The sequence below is a fragment of the Homarus americanus genome, unplaced genomic scaffold, assembly GCF_018991925.1.
Source record: "Homarus americanus isolate GMGI-L3 unplaced genomic scaffold, GMGI_Hamer_2.0 scaffold32583, whole genome shotgun sequence".
NCBI classification, from domain to species: domain Eukaryota; kingdom Metazoa; phylum Arthropoda; class Malacostraca; order Decapoda; family Nephropidae; genus Homarus; species Homarus americanus.
The window spans coordinates 21344426-21361349 of NW_024713129.1; the positions used below are offsets into that span (position 1 = coordinate 21344426).

Here is a 16924-nt window from a genome sequence, read left to right on the forward strand (position 1 = left end):
GAAATCAACTATGCAGTCATGAAAATAGTAAAGATTAATACATCTATGTAAATGCCCAAGTGCTCCCACTACCATCCACACTACCACTACTCTCTGACTATCCTTCTGCCTTTCCATAATCACTCACACAAAAGCAATTCATAATCGCCTTACCCACTTTACCAACACAGCACTTCTCTCATAGACTGAATAGTAGTCTGAGGTATTGTAGTGTGGTCCGGGGACATGAAGGAAGCCCTAGAATAAAGTAGTGGGTCCAGAAGAATGAATGTGGTCTTGGGGGAAGGGAAAGGTCTTGGAATAAAGTGGAGGATCCAGGTGGATGACTCGTGGTCTTCTGGGATTTATGGAGATTAAGTATGGTCTTAACAGCTACGAGGGGGTCTAAGTGGAATGAAAGTTGGTCTCTAGGGATGTGGGGAGGTCTGTTTTAGTGCAATTCTGTCCCACCACAGTATTCTCAAACAACTTATTAATAGGATTATTTTCTCCTCACTTTTACTACTATTTTTTCTTACCAAACACTTCCAAGCTAATTCACCAACATCTCTAAGCTTTTATATCAACTGCCTACTAGAGCAGTGTCATCTATAAAAACACAGCTGACTCACCTCCCATAAGTACTCTTCTGTCACCCTTACTTTCCTTTTATTATTACTCCTCTGAAAATGCTGATAATCCATGGAGATAATATTTATTAAAAAGATACCATTACTGTATACGTATACTGAAAGGCTAAAAAAAAAGGGGTTTAAAGAAATTTCTAGATCAGTGGTCTCCAACCTTTGGTAGGCTCTGGGCCACTTTTGTCATTGTAAATATAGTGGAGGGCGCCAAAACTTTGCATCTACATTCAAGAAAAAAATCCCATATATACTGTACAGTTATTTGCAGTTTTACACATCTAACTGTTACCAGTTACATACTTTTTACGTTTACTCTTGGACAGGACGTGTGTATGTACCCCAGTGAGATGGCTGGCCCTCTCTGGGTCTGGTCTGGGGTAAATACACACATTCTGTACACGATAGACTCTGAATTAATGCGCAGCTCCTCTCTCTCTCTTTATTAAGTTGTATCAAGTTAATACACCTTTTCATTAATTTCACTCTTACAAAGAATCCCAAATAATTCACAATTATCTAATAAACCCTTGTGAGCTACATAATATGGTTCCAGCACCCACAAACTACAGGTTGGGGACCACTGCTCTAGATGTTCAAACGTCCACATGTTATTCACCTGCAGGAGGTTTTCTTTGCGGAAACCTTTACCACAGCCATCTTTTGGACACTGGTGTTCATTGTGCTCTGCCCTCACTACAAACTCATTGGGGGCCACTGTATTGAAAATATAGGTGATATTATGGACATGTTCTCACACGTTCCTATTACAGGTCCACCACCGATTTTCCAGCACCCTTGGTTCCAAAGCCTTGCCGGATTATCCGTTTTGCCGGACCAACCGAGGTCAGGTAATAATAATTCAACAATACACCTCCGACCCACTAATTATACACCTCTTGTGTCTCTAAAGCACCATGGACTGCTAGAAACTTAAATTAAACAAATATTAAATGTAAATTATGTGTGGAAAAAAGGCATTTTTTTCTAAAAAAAACCCAGTTTTTGTAATACAGTATAGTCCAGAATGCAACGTCTAGCTCTAGCTTTATACCTCGGTACGTAAATGCCTAGCATTAGCTCGCCAGGCCAACATACAGGCAATTAAAACATCTAATAATTACTTAAATACGTAATATTAGGAGGACAAATCGCTACCTGGCATTTAATTGCAATTCTCAAAACCCCCTCCATCACACGCATTGCTACCGTCATCTTCTTGCCTGGCGAATCAGCTGTAAACGCGCACAAGGAAAGCTCCGCTAATTTGTGTTGTAATAGCTGAAATATTAAGTGCCACGAGAGAATTGCAATTAAATGCCAGGTAGCGACGTGTCCTAATATTTCATATTTAAGTAATTATTAGATGTTTTAATTGCCTGTATGTTGGCCTGGTGAGTTAATGCTTGGCATTTACTGTATCTAGGTATAAAGTTAGACGTCACATTCTGAACTGTATCACAAAAACTAGTTTTTAGAAAAAAAATGGCTAAATGTACTACAATGGACTATGCTTAGTCAGCTACATTTTATATGATAAAAACTTTAAGCCTAAAATTGAAGAGGATAAAAAAAAATCACCCTGACTGAGGGGGAGGTTTTTTTTTGTTTTGTTTTTTGAGGTGTTGACAACTGTCAGGGAGGGGAGATAACAAAGTGTGTAGTTATCAAATGGAGCGGGTTTAAGTTTTCCCTTATAAAATGTCACTGAACTGACTTGGCAGTATATAACCTGCATTGGTGTAATTCTTGTAAGATAGTGATGAATTTAAATACAAATATCCCATAGTTTGAACTAGATATAAATTTTTTAGTAATTAACTTAGTACATTTGAGTACAGGTTTGCCCTTAGAACAATTATTTCTTTTATTGTACTTTTTTCACAATATATATTTAGGATGGTGAGTGCATGTAAAAGAGTAAAAATAAATGAAGAAAGTTACGTATATCTTAAATTTTTTTTAAAAACTTGTACTCAAATGTACTAAACTAGACTAAATTTTTTATCTCTTGTACAAACTATGTGATATTTATACTCAAATTAATCAATATCTTACAAGGATTCCAGCAATGAAATTTATATTCTGCTAAGTCTAGTCAGCTACATTTTATAAGATAAAAACTTTAAGCCTAAAACTACCTTCACCCTGGCTGGGAGGGAGGGAGGGAGGGAAGTTAAGTGCCCCCTCATAATTTTGTCCGGACTAAAGGAGGTGCCGGTCCATCAGTTCCCGGAAAATCAGTGGTGTACCTGTACTTTATTTAGACATGATGAGACTTAAATAATAACTTGACTCATCATACAAATAAAGGTTAAGCAGATTTTGATACTCAAAAACAAAATAGTTAATTAAAATATGAAGTGTCAATAGTATGACAGGATACAGTGTAATGCAAAGCCAAATACAAACACTTGATATAACAGCTGTCAAAAAATATAGTTGAGATCAACAACTAGCAAAGTTATTAATGATGAAGTCAAACAATAATGAACAGAAAACTATTGTATTAAGCAAGAATTCTTGTAATATCCCCGTTAGCTGGAATCCTTGGTCCCCGAAACTCTCCAATAGCCAGAATGGAAATCGGCCCGGAAGTTTTCTGGAAAAATTCTCTCAATTTCAGGTCTGTGAACGAGTTTCTGGTGGGTGAAAATCAGGATCATTTTCTGGAAAAATCCCCAGAAAATCTTTCCAAACCACTCTGTTCTGGGCCTAGGAAGAAATTTTCAGGGTGTTCCGAGATATTGCATCATGCTTTTCCGTGGCTCCACGTGCGAGGCGTGTGGGTGGGCTAGCTGCTTCAGTAACTTGCGCATTTAATTCATATTCTGCTGCCATTGTAGTAAAAGGTTATTCCATAGCTAGCTGCTTTTTTGTAAAAATTTTTTGTTGTGAAGTGCAGGTACTGTACATTATTGTAGCAGGACACAATAAGTCAAGAATTCAGGTACAGTGTTAAGATGTAAAAAGCAATTACAGTTACATATACTGTACTGTACAATCAATAAGTGTAAATGTACCATATGTACAGGTAAAGACATCTTCAGGTCATGAGACCCACTAATCCCCCACCCTGACAAAAAGTGACCTGACATTGCATCAGGTCAGGTCTGTAACATGAGACACACTAATCCCCCACCCCACCTCCATCACAAGTGTGACGATATAAAAAGTGATTAAAGTTACATATACTATACTGTACTGTACTGTACATTCAGCAAAATGGACAGTGTATGTCTACTTTAGGCTCAAGATGACAATATCTGCCGGTGAGTACAGTACAGTGCAGTAGTAGTATGCAAAATTTTATTTACCGTATTTACAATATATTGTATGTATACACAGGTGTTTGCATGAATAAATCATGCTCCATGCAAGATGAGTCGTCTAGACTCGGGGAAAACTTCCCCAATACAGAGTGGAAAATTTAAGTCTTGGCTGGACACAGCTCTATTCATGCTCCGCACGCACATATTATATTGTTGTTTTTATATAATTTAATTGATTTTTTTTAGATAAAGTATTTAGAATTATTTTAGTAAAAAAATTGGTGTTAACTTATTGGAACCAATTTTATAGAATCCAGTACAAATATTTCTTAAATTTTTTCATAAAAAACTGAGTCATCATTATATTGTGTCAAAATATTTTGTTTTAGGATCTTTTATTGAAATGTCTTGTAGAGAATTTATTCAAGATCATTATGGTACCAGATTCATCTCTCTAACACAATTAGGACAGAAGCTGTGAATTAAAGTTTATATACTTTTTCACTAGGTATAAATATTTTCACTCATGCCTGCGGTCTAGATGTAATGGGAGTGTTTGTCTATGCGAAATGAGATCATGAGATGTATATTTTAGATTCTTTTAGACTCAGAAGACTTTCCCCAGCACCCAAAAATAATCCAGGGATGTGGGATAGTGTCTGTCCGTGCGAGATGCATAGTTTAGACTCTCGGAAACTTTTCCCAGTACTGTACCCAGAAAATTCTAGGAATGTGGGATTTTTCCGGGTTTGAGAGATTCATCTCAATACCCAGAAATTTCTTATTCCCAGAAGAGCTCTGCACCAATTGTTCTGGCTAATGGGGAGATTACTGGCTATTATACATTTTACACTTACTCCTACCATAACCTGAGCACATGAACATGTTCTTTGATCAGGTTAAGACTACTATATGGATATGGAACCAACATGAAAAGCTAACAAGCATTTAATGCAGTAATGGCAATTAACATCCAGAAAATATTAAATTTAATTACTCCAATACCTCAATTATCCAGGCTGGTTCACTTTCTCAATGTTTTGTCTCAACAAAATTATATGTGACTCTATTTGAGTGAATCCTGGATTATTACAACCACATATGAGACATATCAAATATATATATATATATATATATATATATATATATATATATATATATATATATATATATATATATATATATATATATATATATATATATATATATATATATATATATATATATATATATATATATATATATATATATATATATATATATATATATATATATATATATATATATATATATATATATATATACAGTGACCCCTCGGTTAACGAACTCAATCCGTTCCAGAAGGTCGTTCGTTAACCGAAAAGTTTGTTAACTGAAACCATTGTTTCAATGGGTTTTGGGTAATTGGTTCCACCTCACCGAAAATTTCCTAAATTCAACAAAAATGGTAGAAAAGTTCACTTACTTTGAGGTGTGTATGTAGAAGGCTCCTGGATGATGATGATGATGATGGGATTTAGAATGGGGGTGGAGGAGAAGGAAGAAGAGAAGGCATTGGGGTGGAAGAGAAGTCAACCCATGGTGCCATTTCACCCATAAAATTTTAGCTCTCTGGTTTATTCAAGATTATTTTCTTTAAATCAACGCTGCACTGCATTATATATTGTCAATATATAAAATATATTTCAAAATGACCAATAATTTGCTTGGAAACACAGAAAAAAAGCGTTTAGTTGAAGAGAGTCTCAAGCAAGATGTTACCTCCAGTGAAAACAGAGAGAGACTGACGCCTGTTTGCTGTGTTAAGAGGCTGGATGCCGCGCATTAAACTAGTCACTTTACCTTCAATTTTGTTCAATAATTGTTAAAATGACTAAAAAATTGAATATTAAACTTTTAAAATTATTGAATAGTATAAACTTCTTGATATTTACAAAAATAGTAAGGAATTTAAGCCCTAGAACCGATTAATGTATTGGCGGACTGATACTAAAGCTGGTTGCCCGGTCAGTGCAAGCGAAAACATGTTGAGGTCGGTTCGTAAGAAGTTCGTTAAGCGAATTTTTTTTCGTTAACCGAATTGAAGATCCTTATGGAAGGCAGTTCGTTAATCGAAATTACGTTAACCGAGGTGTTCGTTAAACGAGGGGTCACTGTGTGTGTATATATATATATATATATATATATATATATATATATATATATATATATATATATATATATATATATATATATATATATATATATATATATATATATATATATATATATATATATATATATATATATATATATATATATATATATATATATATATATATATATATATATATATATATATATATGCTGAGGATGCACTGTTCATATTAAGAGAGAGAGAGAAATACCCAGAAAATACAAATATCAAGAGAGTAAAATTCTTACCATATCCAGATGGTTTGTCACCTTGTAGAAAAAGAAAAACGAAGTCAGTTTAGGTTAAATATTTACATTAATGTTATACAGATGTATTCATTAGTAGTATGATAAGAGATTTTTTTATAAATTGAAAACATTAGTACATTTACTACCATTAACTATACAGTAGTAAATCATTTTACTGGTCTAATTATCACAAAGGATGGCCCAGAGCTTTACACTCCCCCACGCAGTACAGTACAGTATAACCACACATCCTCCTAATAGATACTTGTTGGAGAATGTGAAAACTTTATCCTTCTGTAAACTACAGAATATATATTTCACATAAAGTAAACCCAATAGTAGTATGTCTATGAGCATGTTGACAAACATTTAATGTTAATACAGTACATGGACTGTACACTAATGCAATGTACAGTAAAAAACCCATAATTTGTACTTCTGTAATTCGAAATAGCTCATAATTTGTAATGCTTTGCTGTAACGAAATACTGTACTGTATACTACCGGTATATTAAATTTTTTGTAATTTGGGGTTAAATATTTAATATGAGAGACGTTTTGAAATATTACAACATATATACAGTACACTACAGTTGGGTCTTCATTTACATGGTCAATTGAACCCGCAGAGTACCGAGTAAAATGAGAAACGCGTAAATGAAATAACAGAACATATGGGATTAATTGAAATAGAGACTGGGCCGACTCCCAAGCTCCACTTTTCCCGACACAATACGTACCTTGTAGTCAAAATAACATCTTAATTTTATGATGGTATGCACACTCAATTAATAATTAAGAGAAATATAAATAATATTAGGTTGTTTAACAATTACGTGAGTAGAAAAGATGGCTGGGCACACGGGGGTGGGGGATTGGTTCCGAGGCAGAGGACAGATAATTGGCCCTCACCTGTATCACTTGTATCAATTGTATCACTATCCACCACATAGGCTTGCAGGGCCTCTTTGTCAAACCCCTCAAAGTCCATATCCTCACTATCATTATCACTGACTTGGACCGGCTGTGGTGGGTGGCGGGTGAAGAACCTGGTAATGTTTTGATGACTGGGCGACCTTGTGCGCACCCTGCCCGCGCCGCTTCCCGCGTAAATCAAGCATTTCAATTCTGGCAAGGCACCGCGTAAATGACCAAATGCGTAAACCAAAACCGCGTAAATCCAGACTCAACTGTATATTAAAATTTTAATAATATTTGGTAAAATTTTGAAGTATGAGACATTTATGAATATATATATGATGCACATGTTGCCATGGGATGCGAATGCCGACGGCCTGTCTCAGTGTAAACAAAGTACAGGTATTATACGCGTTACTCATGTCGGTCACTGTCGATTCATGTTGGTCAGTTATGGAGTGCACATTTATGATCTACTGTGCAAGCTTTTCCCACTTGTTTTTACATCATTGCCCAGTATTTGAGACATTATGTCTGATAACCCTAATTTTGGTACAGTTCTGTACCTAGAATTTTTTTAATTTTGCTCAGGACATAACGGAAAAGTAACCATTAATTTTTGTTTTCCTTCTGGAGGTGTCCGTCATATTTTGTAAGGGCTAGAGCCCCTATTATTTCAAATAATGGGGCTTTTACTGTACAGTTAAACTGGTCTTACACCTACAGGGTGTCCCAATATTAATATACCCAAAAGAAATTTTGATATTTTTTTTTACTGTTTCAGATAACAAAATAATTAAAAAGAAAATATCTTCTGCAGGCTTGAGTTTTATGAAAGTTTTTTGTTTCAGATTCCACTCATGATATAATAACTTCCTTTCATAATGTTCCTTTAAAGTCAGGCACTTCATAACCTTAACAGTCTTCAATAATCTACACTCAAAAGAATGAAAAAATTATCAATTAGAAAAATATCCACTACTGTACTTGCCAACTGATCATATGTTTGTATAAAATAATAAACAGTTCATTAACCCTCTTGTGCCTGATGACTCGTGATAAGACCAACTTCAAGGTGATGCAAATCGAGTCACCAAACTTTTAAAAGTTTGCCCAAAATTAAGTTTTCAACACAATTGTGTCAAATTTTAATGCGTTATAGTAAAAGGTAAGTTATATCAAATAAACTAATTAGCGACTCTCGAGGCCCATAGGAAGGAAAGATCAGAAAGATAAATACGCAGTGTTATCTCAGCAGTCAGACAGTGAGTGTGAGCCGTGTCCATTTAAATTTCCATAACTGTGTGTGGGCTGCCTCAACTCCTGGATTACAGTGCTTACCATACTCCCTGAAATAATTTCTTTTTAGTTTTAGAAAGTGAAGTGATGGTTGTGTAATGTAATATTGTTTTCATATTTACAGAGAAAGTGTTTAGTTTACAAAAGTTGTTACCGTATCAGCTATACAACCTCGTTATAGTGACAATGTTTCGAAAAGAGTCTCCGAAAGAGGATGATTTTCTAGACTTACATGAATTTTATTAGAACCATTCTCTTTATTATAGTGTTGGCAACAAGTTGAAATATAATTTATATCAATATAAAACACAGGGACACAAATTATCAAAAAAGACAAAAAAAAATTTTTTACCATTTGAGAATCTTTTTTTTTTTTTTGCTATTTTCTCAAAAACTTTTGTTCATATCAGAAAATTGATGACTGCATTGGAAAGCTTATAAACTTCCGCTTCTAGCAGTGTACAGTACTTAAACAGTTGACTCAGAAAATTTTGAGCTAGGAGGTTGTGAACGTATTGGTCTGTATTTTTTCTCTCATGTTTATTGGAAGTGATGAAAAATAGCAATATACTTGTATTATTCTTTTTTTGGCTAAGTCGCAGAGCAATCAGTTACAAGGCCAAAGATACAGTATATGGTTTATGCCATTAAAAAAAGTTTTGGGGGAGAAATTGATAAAGCAAAAAATATATTCACCGTGCACTGTCTCGCCTGACTGGGGGCCTCAGAGATGTGATCTTGGAACTGGAAAACTTAAAACTTATCTCGTGCACGAGAGGGTTAAAATAACAGGTTTTATTTACTTACATGCACTCACACCAAAAAGTATCCGTGCAGGGTGAGATCGACGAGTTCCGAAATGATACGTGTACACTGTGATATGTCGGGAAGGTTGGTAAGTGTATCCTCATAACCCCCCCCCCCTCCACTAGGTGTTGCCATATGGCCGACAATCAGGGCTGCCAACATATGGCTGGAACAACTCGCCTTTCCCAATACCTATCGCCACTGGTCTCAAATTGTTCACACTACAGTATGCACCGATATTTTTTGTTGCGAGTGTACATACAATAACTGAAAGTCAAGATATTTTTTAAATACTGTACAGAACATTTTGTAAGAGTACAAACTAGGGTGTCAAAAAAAAATTAAGTTTTCTTCTGATGAGAGATTATTACTGTCAAAATTTCAGCAAGATTGAAGGTGATTTAGAGGTTGCCTACCAATGTAGGGTTTTCAAAAAAGGAAAAATTTTATTTGAAAAATTTAATCAAATGCTTTTGCAAAACTGTTATGTACTATGACATAATGATTAACACTTGCAATAATAATGGAATTATTATTGTTTCACTGAGACTTTGTCCTGTCATAAAACTGTTTTGTACCATTACACACAATGGCAATATACTGTACTGCACTTGACATTCAATTTGTTAAGCCAAACTCCTTCCGGGTGTCTCTCCACAACAAGAAGCTAATACAATCACTGTTCTTCATTATGTATTAGTGTTGAATTACTCAATCAGAGTGATCCCACACTCAGTGCTGTCACCCACTTTTGGTTCACCTACATCACTAAAACTTTACTGGTATTCGTCTTTGGAATATAATTTATTTAATATAAAATCATCTGACTCCAACAGGTTTCAAAATTATCTCTGAAAGAATTTTTCTAAACACTGTGAAGATATTTCCCCCCCCCCCCAAATCCATACAAAATATCCTCTGAGAACCGTTTTTCATGTTACAACAGTGTACTTACGGACTGGCTCCTTTTTCAAGATATTCTTTTGACGTGCAGGAGGTGTTGCTCCAAATTTCGGTGTCTCTTCTGTTAAATCTGATCCTACTGCTGTATCTTCTGCTGGTGGTGGTGGTGGTGGTGGTGGTGGTTCTTCTTTTACTGCTTCATCTATAAGCACATTTTATATATCAAGAAGAAAAAATCTTATATCTAAATGTCATATGAGTCATACACAATTTACTAGTACTGTATTGTACTGAACAATATTTACTTTCCTACATTTGCCTTGGCTTATGAGAGTGAAGAAAATCAAACTCTACAGTAGACCCTTGATATTCGCAAGTTTGCGATTTGTGATTTCGACAATTTGCGGGAAGCAGATGGTGGCAGTGGTAGCTAGCTTGCAAGACTTTTTCCTCAGCACAACGAGTTATCCCACACAGCATCTCGTGTTGTAGTCTCAAAACATTAGTGTTTCTGTGTGAAATGGCCCCTAAAACACTGCCTAGTGTCAGTGCTAGTGATGCTAATGGAGTGAAATGTAAAAGGCAGAAGTCAGTGATGACCCTGACAATGAAAGTTTTATTATTAGATATGTTAAAAGAGGGGATGAGTGCTGCCATGGCTGGTCAGTTGTTTGGTATAGGTATACAGTAGTGCACTAAGGTAGTATAAGTTGCAATTCATGATTTTGCCAATTCGCGCCATTTCTTGGAACCTATCCCTCGCGAGTAGCAAGGGTCTACTGTACAGTATAAAAAACTCCAGTAGTGTATTGTATTATTTGGCTCATTGCTTTAAAGGAGTAGCAAAATATACTCTCCAGCTAATACAGGCCCCCCCCCCCCGCATTATGGAAATTCGCCCATTCGAAAATTGTAAATTATGACCACTAAATACAGGAAACAGTCTGTAAATTCAACCTTACGGAAATGGGGTAAATTTTCAAAATTGTATTCACAAAAATCATAATATAGAAATAAAAATATTTCACTGACATTATACATTATTTGGTGTGGATTTCCTGGTGTTTGCTGCCACCAAGTCTGGGTATGCAGTGCACCCACGCCACTGGACTTAGTTTGTTTATATCTCCCTAGAATGCATGCTTGATGTCTCGACACAAGCTCTTGGATTTAACACTTATATACATACAGTACAGCTAGACCCCGACTTACGACGGGGTTAGGGACCCAAATTCAGGTCGTAAGTCCGAATGGTCGTAAGTCCGACATAGATAAAAAAAAATAAAAAAAATTAATAAAAAATCTACAATGAAATACAGTACAGTAAAAGTAATAAATAATGAGGAATGGATACAGTACAGTGAAAGTAATAAATAATGAGGAATGGATACAGTACAGTGAAAGTAATAAATAATGAGGAATGGATACAGTGTGACTGAGCACTTACCTTTAATGTAGTAAGCTGAATGCACATGGGGCCCCCATAATTTTCTAATTATACATGGAGACTACATTAACTGGAAACGTTTCGGTATAGAAAATGCGTGTGTCATTTGGAAAAAAAAATAAAGGTCACAACTGCGGCGGTCGTAAGTCCCGACGGTTGTAAGTCCAAGCAGTCGTAAGTCGGGGTCTAGCTGTATATTATTCATGGTGAGTGTAAAGAGGCCATTAAGTGTAGGTGAAAGCAGTGGTGCTAAAAGAGCCCGTAAAGGAATTATGTTGAATATAAAACTTGATGTTTTATGAAGGTTTGATGCGGAAGAAAACTTAGCCAGATTACAAAAACATTAGGGCTTGCTACGTCTTGCAAGAACTCCCATTGCACCACATCACCTCATGCAGCACTCAACATTGTTTGTGGTGAGTTTAATTCAAGAGTTTTGTTTAATGTATTTACTGTAGTATCATATTATATCATAAAATAATCAATGTATGTGTTTAAAAATTTGTATTTTCATTCATACGTGTGCTTGTATTACTACTTTTTCTGAAAAAGTTTCTCTAGAAATGCATCTCTAATTATATAATGGAAGTCAATGGAAAAATGGTGTTCAAGTTACAGTAATCATACTTGTATGGTAGCTCAACAAAGAAAAGCGACAGTAACTTGAATACTAAAGCTTCTACAACAAGAAATTAAACGTAAATTATAAAAAAAATTATGATATGAATTATTATCATGTTTTGTGTATTAGTGAACAAAACAGAAGTAACACAGGGAAATTTCACCAATAAAATGAGCTTTGTAGTTAGGAATAAATGACTGAAAACAATAACACAAAGGAAGGTAAAGTTATGTGTGTGTGGCGGCAACTGTATATAACACAAGAGTTTCATGTGTTACTCATAGAGGTAATTTCAAGACATTGGTGATAGAATTGACAAAGAAAACTGTAATCTTATCACCTTTTCCTTCTTCTTTTATCAATAATTTTTAGGTGAACTACAATCACCATTTTATCTTCAATAATTTTTTTTAAATAGTCTCAGTTAAATCCGACACTTGCTGATAGAGTGTCCCTAGTCATGTGGACTTGGGGAGTTATTGACTGGTTAAGTGCCATTAGGGGGGGGTGGTTCCTTCTCCATCTCAAAGGTGCTCAGCGGGAAAAGTTCAACACCTGATGGTGGCCTTTTAAAATTTTAATTGCAAAAGGGTTACTTAACCGCTTGTGATTTTAAAATGAGTACAGTATCAGTACTTTATTGTATTTTAATTTTGATATTTAAATTTAATAGGATTTTATTTTATGTATATCACAATTTTAAGTTACTTATGATTTCAATTTTCAGCATCAAATAACCACAGGCTGCAATGTCAGATATTTTACCCAATCAAGCAATCAATCAATCTTATTTAAATTACGAGTATGCTATTGTAGTTATAATTTTTTTTCCAATCTTTCATCTCATTATGGGTATATGCTCTGGGGGGGGGGATACATCCCTTCCTCTAATTGGGTTGGGGTGGGGAGGTGGCCTATGTAGCCATCCCTCCTACAATTCAGGTACCATATACTGTATACTCTAGTCCAAATTTTTATGATCAAATTTTTACGCACAAAATAGAGGGTCAGACTATATACTGTCTGCGTAATATTTTTGAGGGGTTAAAATTCATGCATTTTCATGAATCATTTATGATGGACAATAGCTACCCAGTAAAGTACAGTGGGGTATGCTATAACGAACGGATCCTACTACGAATATTCCTATAACGAACGGCTTTACCTATAAAATTGAGAATGCTATAACGAACGAAACTCCTACAACGAACATTATTTAAAAAAAAAAAAAAAAATTTTTTTTTTTTTTTTTTTTACTAATTTATTGTTTTTTTATTACAAATATTAATGATATTCTTTATTTCAGGGGTTTAGATGCATATTTATGCACTTTTTTACAAATTTTGCAATTTTATATTATATTTTTCAGTGTTAAGTGGTTGTATTTGGGGGCCTGGAACGGATTAATCCTATAACGAACAAGGTTCTAGAACCAATTAGATTCGTTATAGCATACCCCACTGTATGTGCTTGTGGGGAGGGGGGTAGTGTGGGAACACTGTTGCTAAGAGTAGGTAGAGGCAGCATAACTGAGTTGCTAGGGCAAGTATCGACACAGTGTGTACATTAGCTTTTATCATTTTTGCTTTTTTTATGCTTTCATTATTGCTGTTTAACTGCCTACATTTTTAAGTTTTGATGTTACAGTGTACAGTTAAAGCTACTTTTAGGGATAAATCTAATGAAATTTATAGATAGGAATTCATAACTCTGGTAAGATTTCAGAATTGGGAACACTGTTCCTAGCATCAGCTGTTGTGGTGGTAATCAAGGTCATAGTGTGTTAGTGAGAATATGGTGTCTTGCTCTAAAACATGTATAGCATTATAAAAAGCCACAAAATAACTGAAACAAGGTAACTAAAATTATTACAGAATAACAAAAATAATAACAAAATGCAAAAAACTAATACCTGAATGAACAATTGCAGAGGCAGGCAAGGATCGGGGTAGTGCAGAGGTAAGAGTGGGAGACCAAGGGCTTGCTGAGGGACTTATCAGTGGCGAGGCTAACATACCTATATTCTCTGTCTTTGGTATAATGGGGATCTCTATTTTCATTCTTGGGGGGTCACTCAGCTTAACATCAAGTCGCTTTACCTCTGGTTTCTTCACTTCAGATCTTTTTACCATATGAATTTTGCTGCTCTCTCCTGGATCTGAGATGGCTGTTTTGTCTTCATGTTCAATTTTCTCTTCTTTAACCTATAAAGATTATAACTTACAAGAATCTTCATATTCATCAACCAAAAGGATATCATCAAACACTGTAATATTAAGGGAAGGGATTAATGGATTTTGCTACCTTTACTTTATACCTGAGAAATAGCACAGAAAGATGTTAATTTTCTTTTAATAATATTGGGGGATATCTGTACAGCACCCCTCTCGCCACCTAAGTCCAACTTCCTCAATAACACAACCCCTCACACAAACACACCCTCTTATAAACATCCCTAAAAAGACCCATTTACATATATGCACACACATATAAACACATACACAGACACACAAACACAAAAACACTCTCACTCACATTAATACATACACACATCCACACGTACATACAGACTCGCATACATCTATTAAATAAGATATGAAAATTAAAATATGAAAAATTTCACAACTGAAGGATGTGTTTATCTACACTCATACCTCAACAAGTCCCACATCTTTAGAGAGCTCCTTTTGGTCTTTAGCAGGCTGGTGAGTCTTAGTAGTCACCTTAGAGTCTGCTTCTTTAAGGTAAGCTTCAATAGCATCTGCAATTTCAATGATGAGAGTTAAAAGTACATAAAGAGAGGGATGTATTTAACATATTGTATGCAACTACTGTACAGTATATTTATCTTCTGAGTGTAAAATAATATACCATTAAGGCACCTGTTTTATTTAATGCATGTTTAGATTTATCATATATATGACATGTAACTAAGTACAGTATACTGTATATAACTTTTTATTTATGATGTAAACACAAGATTAAAAAAATTAAACAATTACAGTAAATGATTTTGAGAGGGATATGATAGGATTAAATCATCAACATCATAATCATCATCATCATCACTGTGCTATGGCTATTTTCCATGCTTGCCTGGGTTAGCCATGATTACCTAATGGCATGGTGTCCTAGTTGTCATCTGGCAAATTTGAAGCAAGTTTTACAAGTGAATGCCATTCTTAGTTTCCTGCTGTCAACCTATTTTAACAAAGTGAGAGCTAGGCATTATAGCATAGGACTTCTAAGCTCACTCTTAGCTGGTAAGGCAGGGTTGCAACTCTCTGAGCTGATCAAAGTTTATCCACCTATCTACACTGTTAACACAATTTTAAAATCTTGTCACCCTGCCTTTTGATTCCCAACACCATGATGTTCAGCAATTTTGCATGCTAAGACACTCCTGTCTAGTTTTTGTAATGTTTAGCTTTTTGCATGAAATCAAAAGTATAATGCTTCCTGGCCACACTATTGCAAGTTTTACAAATTACCCGGTATTGATCCCTTCTTGGAAGCCATTGTTAAGGTAAAATTTCTGAATTTAAAAATAATTATGATAGTCACGTCCCCTTCACAATGATGCTAAAGGCCATGAGAAAGTGACTAAATAGATGGTGGGCATGCACAAAGTTTAGAGCTGTGAAACTCACAAAATTATGCACATCCATTAAATCTGAATCCATGTGGATTCTTGAGTGTTATGATTTTTGAATTTTGGATTTTTTAGCCTTGAGATATAGTGGAATTAAATATTGTTTTTAAAGTTAGCATCAATCATGAAGTAATGACTTTGATACTAGATTAGGCCAACCATAGTCGTACTGTATTTGCTATGTTAGTACCATACAGAACTTTCGACTGGACTTTGAATTAACTGCAAGTTCAATGGGATCTAACTGACCCTGAATAAATTGTGTGAAAAAGAGTCCTCTGCTAAATTGTCAGTTTGGAGAATGCATGTCTTATTAACCCCTTCACTATGGGGACACCACTTTTAATTTTATATGGCTGATGCCAGATGATTTCAATCAGCTCAGAGGGGATCCTGTACACAAGGGGTAAAAGTATGGGCCCTTTTTAAAATATCTTCTCACTGGTCAATTGTGAAAAACAATAGGTCATAAAATCACTTCAAATTAAGGGTGAACAGTTATTAGCAAAATCACATCAAATAACTCGTAATACATCATCTGCATGACCTACCTTTCATATTTTTTACAGAAAAGTCAAACTTTTCTATCTCAAAAGGAAGTCCTAACTCTTCACAGTACCGATGGAGATCATTTTTACAGCGGATCTTTTTCCCCTCTGGCCTGGACGAAAGAAAAGAATCATTATATAATCATGAAACCCAAAATTAACAGTTCATACTACCGTGATCTAATTTTGGTGATACAGTACTTGCCACAACATGGTTAGAAACAATGTCTTTAAGGAAATAAGATAAATTCATGTTTTGTTATTACAGGAGTTAATGGAGTGGTACATGCTCTCTACCACATGCTAAATATTTAGATTCATCTTATTACTTAAGCCACAACTGAGCGACAGTAAAGCAAATTTTTCTTCTGGAATAGGGTAGAGAAGATACCCTCATTATACTGTATCC

At 35.0% G+C, this 16924-nt stretch overlaps 1 protein-coding gene across 3 annotated transcripts in view; it reads right to left on the reverse strand.

The window, feature by feature from the left end:
• The window catches only part of LOC121869233, a 59329-nt gene that overhangs the window by 36383 nt on the left and 6022 nt on the right, over positions 1-16924 (reverse strand). The window contains exons 5-10 of one of the 3 annotated variants that reach the window (XM_042370491.1): positions 16519-16628; positions 14970-15076; positions 14333-14519; positions 10299-10448; positions 6320-6340; positions 1243-1340 (exon numbers count right to left, since the gene is read on the reverse strand). In XM_042370491.1, coding sequence (XP_042226425.1) covers positions 1243-1340; positions 6320-6340; positions 10299-10448; positions 14333-14519; positions 14970-15076; positions 16519-16628 — 673 coding nt within the window. Of the gene's footprint in view, positions 1-1242; positions 1341-6319; positions 6341-10298; positions 10449-14227; positions 14520-14969; positions 15077-16518; positions 16629-16924 lie in introns of all 3 variants that reach the window. The other 2 variants (XM_042370476.1, XM_042370484.1) reach the window with 2 other exon arrangements.